The sequence below is a fragment of the Xyrauchen texanus genome, chromosome 3 (genome assembly GCF_025860055.1).
Source record: "Xyrauchen texanus isolate HMW12.3.18 chromosome 3, RBS_HiC_50CHRs, whole genome shotgun sequence".
Classification (NCBI taxonomy): Eukaryota; Metazoa; Chordata; class Actinopteri; order Cypriniformes; family Catostomidae; genus Xyrauchen; species Xyrauchen texanus.
This window is the reverse complement of record NC_068278.1, coordinates 49,676,147-49,686,378: the sequence shown is the minus strand read 5'-3', so window position 1 is coordinate 49,686,378 and position 10,232 is coordinate 49,676,147. Positions and strand designations below refer to the sequence as shown.

Genomic DNA, 10,232 nt, shown 5'->3' with positions numbered 1-10,232 from the left:
TAAACTAGATTTTTAAAACATTACTTGTTTTTATCATCTCTGAAACTTTATTTTAAAAACAACACAAGTACACATTTTTAAAGGGCATAACTAAAAACACAATCCTGTTTACTTATAAATTACTGCCTCAAAACAAACAAAACTCTTGAATTGATTTAAAAGTTTCAATGCTTGAACCTCACAAACATATATTACTTCAATCCACCAGTAGAGGGCAGCTATTAAACATTTATGCAGTACTACATTAAAGATCTGTTTGGACATTTATAACATTAATCAAATTAATTGGCAATATATCTTTATCATTCTCAATAATTCAGGTGATCATACAACCATAATCTTATAGTTTTCTCTTTTTTTTTTTTTTTTTTTTTTTATCAGGAAATTCAACCACATATGTGAGCAGACCCGCTTCAAGAACTGAGATTATTGGAACAGTGTTCGATTCGGCAGCAGTTTTTGTGATGTTGAAAAGCTCTGTGGCTTCGTCATTATTCCAGTTTTTCATAAAGTGATGTTTTTTGGGTAACAAACCTGCGGTAAGCAGGTGTTATACCTCTTTTCTCCTCTAGATGGCAGTTTGTTGTCAAGCCGTTTACATATGTAAAGTCAATCAGCTGTAATAACCCAATTATTTTCGAGATAAACAGGTTGAGATATGGTATCAGCATATAGAAATACTTTATCTTGATCAGCACTTTGTTTCATTCCACTATGCTATTGATGTTGTTTCATGTTGCATCTAGTTTTAATTGTGAAGCACGACAAAGCAGGCAATCAACACAGTAGCTGATGCACTGTAAAAAAAAAAAACCTTTCATGCAAAAAGCTGTTTTGGCTTTAACATTGTACAGTATACAATTAAGAAATATTTGAATCAACTAACCTTTGGTGCCTAAGAATTGACTGTCATATAAAACTAGTGCTTCCTTTAATTTCAGGGTTTCACTTTACAGTAAGGTTGTATACATGATCAGTTGTTAATGCAGTAGTTCACATGAAATAACAAAGAATTGTTTACAGCATTTATTAATCTTGGAAAGTAAATTTTTTATAATATGTTCACCCAAGAATAGTTCACCCAAAAAGGATAATTGTCTCATCATTTACTTACTTACCCTTATGCCATCTTAAACTTGTATGACTTTCTTCTGTCTAACACTATTACAAAGACTATTTTGAAGGACATATAACATGTTGTCCATACAATGCAAGTCAATGGGGTCCAAATTTTCAAACTTCTAAAAGGATATAAAGTCTGCATAAAAGTAATCCATATGACTCAGATGGTTTAATCCATGTCTTCTGGAGAGATATGACCCATTTTGGGTGAGAAACTGACCTCTGTGCACACGTGAAGCGCTAGGATGTGTGAACGAGTTTCTCTCGCGATCACTCCAAGGAGACTGTGGATGTCAAGAGTTATTGTAAACTAGGATGTCAATTTTGATCTGTTTCTCACCCAGAAATGATGTTATTGCTTCAGTAGACATAGATTAAACCATTTAATATGGATGACCTTTAGGCAGCCTTTGTTCTTTTTGGAGCATGAAAGTTTTGGACACCATTGACTTGCATTGTATGGACAAACACGTTATCCATCCTTCAAACTATCTTAATTTGTGTTTTGCTGAAGAAAGTAAGTCATACATGTTTGAGACGGCACAAGGGTGAGTAAATGATAAGATAATTATTTGGGTCAATTATTCCTTTAAACAGATGTATATGTTAACATTGCTTATTGTAACATTAACTAATTATGAATAGTTTATGTAAAAACTTTAACCATAATTAAAAAATGCTGTATAAAATTATTAATGGTTAGTTCATGATACCTAATGCATTTACTGTAGTAATTTAAACAAATAGAACCTTAATGTTAAGTCTTTCCATTTTTGGTGTCTCATTGTAACACTATTATAGACTTGTTTTATGCTATTGAGGTGATGTGAGGTTGATGCATGTTATATAAAAGGGATGTTTGTGGTAAAGATATTGACCAGTATCTTTATGACAGTGCACTAAACTATCAATGCTATTTAGTATTCAGCATCACTGGCTGCTTTTTTTTTTCTGGCTTTTTCTTTTCTTCTTCTTTTCCTTTTTTACCATTAAGGGCATAAGCCATGTGAAGTTGGAGAGAGCAGGTGTTTATTTGCAGGGCTGTTCTGAAGGCATATGAACACAGTGCAGAAAGATTGTTATAATGCAAGACTGCATTACACTGCAGGGGATAATCATGTCAAATCTGATTTATAATAAAGTCTTAGATGCTTTCCTACATCCTGTTATGATTATGGCATTTTGCTGTTGGAAAAATACTCTGTGCTCCCCTATTTTGCAAATGGGTGGAAAATTGTTTTTAATTCTTAATGTCGATAAATCCAAAAGAGGCCAGTTAAATAGTCAAACAATTTTTGAGGTTTTTTTACCTGTATGCTTATATTAATAATAGATAATGTTTTCCTTTAATGAGATTTCTTTAGTGTTTTTGCCGGGACTATAGGTAGATTTGGCCATATAATAGCTTTTATTTGTAATATTTTCTAAATAAACTAGAGCTGCAATTCTGACCTACTGACCTCAGTTTGGATGTTTTAAAAAAAAATCTCTTGATTTTGTTAACTTGTAAGCCACATTGGTTGTAGCCATAGTCTTTTTTGTTTTAATTGAAAAAAGTATAGTTGACTTAAGCCATTGTGATCAATTAAACTGATGCCACGACCAGTGTTAAAAACATTTGAGGACTGAGGTGTCAAGCCTACAAATTCTTAAAGTTCAGCAAATTATTATAATTTTTTTGGCTAGTTTAGGAAGGTTTCTTTTAGGGATGGGCATTTCGAGTCATTTTGTAGTACTCTAATACAAAAAAACGAGAAATCAATTACTTGAAATTTAGAATTTAAATGCAACCTTTTATTTGTTATTTATTTTTTAATAAAGAAAATGACCGCTATGCATAAACTACAAAAATGACAAAATAATTACAGAATAAAATTTTTTGGGTAAACTATTCCTTTAACAGATTATTTTGGCAAGATTGAGGTGAGAGAAGCATTTTTATTGTTTACCATGGTAGGTAAAGTCACAAAGGAAAGTCAAATTGCATTTTTGTACTAACATTTAAAGCTCAACGAGTACTCCTTTAATAAAAGGTCATTTTTTCAACTTTAAGAGAGAACACTTCTAAGCTGCTGGCATGGACTAAAAGCCATAAAGCTCAAATGCATTAAAACAAACAAAAACTATTAATGTGTCATTTTTTTCCAAGTATCTAAACATAGCCGCACATACTAGCTCATTACATTGTTGTATTCCAGAAATCTTGGAGGCCAGAGACCTTTCAGGGAGCAAAAATTATGTTGAGAAATGGAGGAAAGCCCTTTGTAATTGCCATTTGCATGTGCGATTTCTAATATGTTGTCCTTCACACAATGGCATTCCTCAGAGGCTCAGATTAGATTTCCACAACCCCAGAGGCCAATCCTCTTCCACCCTTACCCACAGCCTCAACTGCTTTAATGAAGGTGGACACCAGGGCTCAGCGCACTAAAACCTCAGACACTGACCTAATGGCACCTGACAAACAGCCACATTTGCTGGATTTGCTGCACATCATTAGTTTTAGTGTATCTGATTGTACAGTATATGACACATTGTAGTGTTTCCATTTTAGTGCAAAATCCTGCTCTCTAAATTGTAATTTGTCTATACGTTATATAACGTATAGTGTTTTATTGATACATATATCAAGATATGTCAAGGCAAAGGTTATAACGTTTTAAAATGTGTTCTCAACAGTGTTGGGAAAGCTACACAAAAAAGTAATACACTACTAACAATTAATTCTAACATTTTAATTGGAATACTGATTTCTTCCTTAAGGAAGTAATTGCATTAATAATTAAAACAATTCCTAAAACACTTGTTTTTTCCGCTCATCAGATTCAAAATAAGGTCTATTCTTCCTCCTCCATTGTCCACATGTTTTCCGTACAATGACTTGTTAGTGACTCTTTTATCTGTATCAGAAACGTAAACGGATGGTACATTTGTACATAATTCATGCTTAAATTGATCCTGCATAATATTTTAGAAATATGTGAAACCCAGAAAATGTACTTAAAAGTAATTTATTGAAAGTCTTCAACTGTAATCTAATTATAAGAATACAAATTGTAACATACTACTTTTTAAACTAAAAGTACAGTAATTAATGACTTTGGAGTCTTATTACACCAACACTGGTGCTATAAGAGGCTTACTTGTGTTTCACGAGCAGACCAAATTTCTGAGAAATTTGAATGCAACAATTCGATGCAACTCTTTATGCAAGAATGGATTTATACATTTTATTCTGCTCGTGTTTCATGAATTAGGCCCAATAATATTGCTTTAATATCCAGATGTCATCTAAAGTCTGTAAAATACCATTGTGGCATGGGGACGTGGTCATTTGTCGGTCACTCTCTCCCCCTGTAACTCTCTGGCGTGCCTTTTATGTCGCCCTCCGCATCACTATAATGAGAGACAGTTGTTAGGGGTAATTATGAACCAGGTGACAAGCCTTACCGCGCTCTCTCTCTCTCTCTCTCGCAGACTGACAGATGACCACGTCCCTATGCCACAAACATTAATATCGGTTGGCTGAGGTACTCAATGTTTTTTCACAAACCACATACAGGCTCTGGCCTTAAAGGTGATTTTAGGTCACTTGAATGGCTTGAGTTATATGATGTGGCCTAACCTTTAAAGCGGGGCTTGTGTGGTGTTCGTGCTGTGAGTCTAATACAATGAACTCTTAATATCTGCAGCAAAGGGTCAATGGAAGGGTTGAGGGATTTATTCTGGACTGGTCCTGGCTGTTAGATGAGCTTTCGAGGCTGTGTTGCATTTGCTGAATGGGAAATGTTGTACTCCACAGCAAATATTTACTCACCTGGGGTGGGATGGAAATCAGTTTGGAAGGTTTTTTTTTCTTTCTTTTTCAGAAGAGGGGGTGTTTATTCTACCTCATCAAAATTTAAGCTTTAGGGTTTACTAAGTTCTTGAGTAGTTGATAACTATAGGGAAGCACATATAATAGCACTGTTCAAGTTTCATAGAGTTGATTTAGAGCTTGCTGTGTCTCCTTTGTTAGTAATGCTTAAAAATAAATCTGTTGCTCAGACTAAAACCTTGTCTGATTTACTGCACTATTAAAAAAAAGACATGCATCAAATTATCTTTTCATCACTGTCTTTTGTATGTTTTTGTCTGTAATATTTGAGTTTGCATTCATACAGCACCTGAACAATTTCACTAATGTTTATTTGCATAGTGTTAGTTACTGTATTTTAAAGGTCTGTATAGTGATCAGTTCCCTTTATATTCCAAAATCAATAGACAATTGAAACACTGTTGCAGCATATGCAAATGTACACATTATAAAAATATGATTGTATACCCTTTCAATTATTAAGCAGCATAGATTATTGCCACAAGGCACATAGTAATAAGTGAATTACATGTGGAAAAACAGTTGTGATGTCATTGAACAGTTCTATCAAAAACAGTTGGGAAAAATATTTTTAACTGTATAATTAAAAAGCATATTGGACCCATGGTGAATTGCAAAAACACACACACACACACACACACACACACACACACACACACACACACACACACACACACACACACACACACAAAAGAATGGAAGTTGCAAGAGATGCCAAGCATCTTTCTACCAGACCTGCTAATTGGTCTTTTACGTGTTACAAAGAGATTAGGAACAAGCAGTATTGTTCATACAGTCAATCTAAGGAATTTCATAATGAAAGTAACAATGCAGTAAGCCTACAACTTCTTAAACTCCCACTCATGAGAGAAGCATTAAGTGTTCTTGGTTAAACTTTTATCATGTACAAGTTATTTCAAAACAATTGCTAAATATACTGTTAGACGTTATATACTTAAATGAACTGTGCGAATACAAAACCGATGAACAATAACAAGTGCTTTAACAAAACAGAATTTTCATTGATCACGCCAACATTTATAATAAACACCTCAAAAAATCAAACACCTGCTTCATGTCTTGCTATCAGAAGACACTGAGAGCATCTCATAAGTCGAAAGCCAATCAGTTTTCAGTCCTGCTGACATCATCTATTGGCTGAAACGGCTTGACACAGGTTAAAATAGCAAATTGCTTCTCTACATGGCAGACTTTGTATTTCCAAGTCTCTGTTAACACGAGAGAGTGGTACAGCCCTGCTTTTCAAGAGGTAAAGTCCCACCATGGCTTGGGCCTCCTCCACTCACTAATGAGCGATCTGTTGGTTGGATGTTGGGTATCTGGCTTTTTGATAGCAGTGGCATTTTTGGGCCTTCACACGTGTGCCCATTGATTTTCAAAGACTTTTTGTGATGTTCTCCTATTACGAGAGGCTGACGATCTTCCTCTTCTGAAATAGCAAACACTGGGACAGTGACATGGTCATCCTCTGCACTCAATACTTCACCCTGGGCTTGCTGTTGGCCAGAGGCATCGTTGGTGGTCTCAGTGAGCTGGTTTATGGTCTTAATTCCATTCACAATAGTGGACCCTTTTGGCTTGGAGGACTCAGAGGCTCCAGAGAGCAGGCCAAAACATGGTGCGTTGAATCGGGTGCATCTGAGGTTGCTGGTAGAGTTAAGCCGCCGTTGTCGCTGGGCAGGTTGAGTCAGGGGGTACGAGGCATTACTTATGAAGGAGTCAGATTGGCAGCTATGGTCAGGGCTCTGAAGTGGAGCATCAGAAAGGGCCTTTGCCCTTCTACAATTGTGAGCATCGGTAGATGCATTTGGGAGTCCCTGTGGGCATAAAAGTTCACATAGTTACACTAAGACTGAAGCACAATTTGCTCGATGAATAGGTTTAAACTGATCTTTTAAGGGATAGTTTACCCAATAAACATTAAATATAAAACATTGTCATTTTCTCACCCTCAAATTGTTCCTAAGCTGTATGACTTTCTTCTTTCTGTGGAAGAAAGTCATACGACAGTGAGTAAATGATGACAGAATTAAAATTGTGTGAACTATGAACTATGAAATGGTTTTTCGAATGCAAATTTCTGTCCTGTGTTGAAATAATTCCCGTTGAAATAGGAAGCTGACATATTGGGATTTTTTTTTTTTTAGCCCTTTAAAAGTGTTTTTAAAGATTCCCTGTTTCAGTGGCATGCACAAAATGAAAGGTTTATAACTCCAAAGAGAAGTATTTTTTTTTGGTCTAAAAAAATAAATAAAAGTTTTCTTAAAAATGATACCAAACAATTAGCCCTCTATTTTTTTTATGATATATATATGATAAATATATGATAAATTATTAGACTCAGCCTAAGAAACTACTGAAAACAAAAAATAAACACCAAAAAAATTTTTTTATTATTATTTTTCTGATTTTACATTATATACTGTATCTCTGGTTGTAAATAAGGTAGCTCCAAAAATTTGACGCACAAGCTACGTGGACTTCTTAAGTGAGTTACTATCAATTGCCATTGTATTGAAATCAGCTAGCAGGACATTGATTAACATTAATGAATATAAACATAAAAAAGAAAGTCATGAAGGTGAGTAAATTATGACAGAATTGTCATTTTTATGTTTATGTCGATGACATCAAATATCAAACCTAATAGTCATGGACTAAAATCCAGTCCAATTTTGTTTTCATGTTGTCTTTAAATCTCTCACTAGTGAACTTTTAATAGAGATCAAAAGGTCTTGAGAATAAATACTCACATGGTCCACCAGTTTGGTAAAGGGACTGGTGGAGTTCCAGCTGCACCATTTCTTATGGAGTTGAGGAAGGAGATCCTGGAAAGTTCGGACGCTCCACGCTCGTGGTCGTGCACTATTGGCCGATCCAGTGCGACTGGGTCCCGTGTCACTGTGTCTCAAGAAACGCTCACGTTGCTATGAGAGACAACAAATTGAGAGAATAATTTTTTTTTTTTTTAATTGACAAAAAACCCTCAATGGTGGAATAAACTTTCAACTAAACACCTGAATCAATCAATCACACACACACACAAAAAATTTAAGACACCACTTTGGGGGTTGCACTTAACTAATAAAGTTATTTCTCTGTTGTCTGTATTTACACTGCTCTAGCATTGATATAAAATTTGGTATGGTACCACTACTGTTTTCTCTCTTAGATTAAATCGATTCTGCTGGTTTTATTTCATTATTATTCTCAATTGTAAGTCATTTTGGATAAAAATGGTTCTGCATTTTTATAGTTCACTTGCATAATTCTGGTTTCACGGTGTATGGACATTTAGGCTGAATATATGATTAACAACCCTAAAGACTAACATTCTTTTTAAATGGACATAAATCATGTTTCTGCACATGCATCTGCATTTTTCACTATAATTCTACAAAGATTACACCAATCTTAAATAAATTGTGTTTGCCAATTACATCAAGTATAAACATTCACAGGAAATAAATATTTCCAAATATGTGAGAAAAGACATTATTTTGAATGGATTACTATGATACTATTCTAATGAGCTTGATAATACAAAAAAAGTATCTTACAAAGTCCCCACAGTAAACTCATTGAAGAATTCACTGGAACAGGAACCAAAGACTTTGGGGCTTCATAATGGTACATTTACCATTTACATTTACATTTATGCATTTGCAGACGCTTTTATCCAAAGCGACTTACAGTGCACTTATTACAGGGACAATCCCCCTGGAGCAACCTGGAGTTAAGTGCCTTACTCAAGGACACAATGGTGGTGGCTGTGGGGCTTGAACCAGCATCCTTCTGATTACCAGATTACCAGTTATGTGCTTAGACCACTACACCACCCCGTGAGTTTTTGGTACAAATTAAATTGCTTGAAGTAAATATATACCTGCATTAGTGTATATTAACTTCTTAAGTAATGCATGTGGGGCTGAGGCTTGGACCTTAAACTTTCTGTTCAATAATACCCTGCTACTGTAAAGTCAGCGTAGCTGTTCAGAGAGAAAGTTCCTTACAGGGTTGCTTTAGTAGGATTGAAAAGAGTCCCAGACACGATGGAAGAAATTGAAATCTATACGGGTGTCACAACAAGGAAAAACCTCTAAATGTATCAGTCAGCTGTTAATCAGGCATATGCAAAGCGTGTGGGTGAGTATCAGAATGTGTTTTCTCATTGGTTGGAGTTTGACAGTTCTTACTCGTGATCTCTCACAGCTCTGCTTTAGACAAATATTATGAAGAATTTAATCTTGAATTGTTCTGGCATTGTTATACATTTCAGTCAAGACAATACCAAATTGTCTGGCTTTGGCCAGAGGCTAACAAGGATAAAGAAACTCCAGCACCAAACAGTTAGTGGGCACTCAGTTGGACACAACAGAGATGCAGGTTTCTGATTCCTCTAAAGCCTCTTGGCAAATTGTTCATGCCACATTTCAGAGCCAGTTCAGCACAGACCACACGCACATACACTTGCACAGAAAGAGAGTGCTGGAGCTGGGAAATTGGCTACGGGCAGAAAGCATTCATTAGTCAGAGTTATTAGTGGGCCAGCTCCCCCTCTGGCTGCCAGAGTCTCTGCGTCCCTGCAGCCTCTAGTGAAGAGCCGCTTTACACACCACGAAGCTTGACCTCCATCAGCGTACTACACTGCTATTCATGCTGGGAACAATTCAGTTTAATGAAGAATGCTTGAAACTACTGAGCAAAAATAAACAGAGATTACAAAACCTTTAAAGTATAAAGTGATAAATAAATGGTACATTTTTTAAAAACATAAAATTAGATCAGAGTAATACAGTGGCCACAAAAGTGGCAGAAAACAAACAAATACAAAATAAAATACTAGACAATGCAAGATTCTCAAAAATACCGTAAAACTGTAAAGTATTGTTCATTGTTTGTTCATCTTAACTAATGTTAAAGGGGACCTATTATGCAAAATTCACTTTTACATGGTGTTTGAACATAAATGTGTGTTGGCAGTGTGTGTGTGCACACAACCACCCTATAATGATAAAAATCCACCCAGTCCTTTTTTTTTAAAATCCCCATTAATCACAAGCACTGTCTCAGAACAAGCCGTTGGCAGATTCTGTACAAAGTGATGTCACTTTGTACAGGCCCTGCCCACGACTGTTGACGGACACTGCCTACGGACATGTTTGTTTGTGTGTCGTTTCGTTATAGCGCATAGAAAACGTTGTAACAGTAT

The 10,232-nt window shown here is 35.6% G+C and overlaps 1 protein-coding gene across 2 annotated transcripts in view; it reads right to left on the bottom strand.

Annotated features, from left to right (window-relative positions):
- Positions 1-238: 238 nt before the first annotated feature.
- The window catches only part of LOC127626804 (uncharacterized), a 30,432-nt gene continuing 20,438 nt past the window's right edge, over positions 239-10,232 (bottom strand). The window contains exons 6-8 of one of the 2 annotated variants that reach the window (XM_052102868.1): positions 7,774-7,947; positions 6,970-7,006; positions 6,697-6,837 (exon numbers count right to left, since the gene is read on the bottom strand). In XM_052102868.1, coding sequence (XP_051958828.1) covers positions 6,983-7,006; positions 7,774-7,947 — 198 coding nt within the window. In that variant the 3' untranslated portion in view covers positions 6,697-6,837; positions 6,970-6,982. Of the gene's footprint in view, positions 6,838-6,969; positions 7,007-7,773; positions 7,948-10,232 lie in introns of both variants that reach the window. The other variant, XM_052102859.1, reaches the window with a different exon arrangement.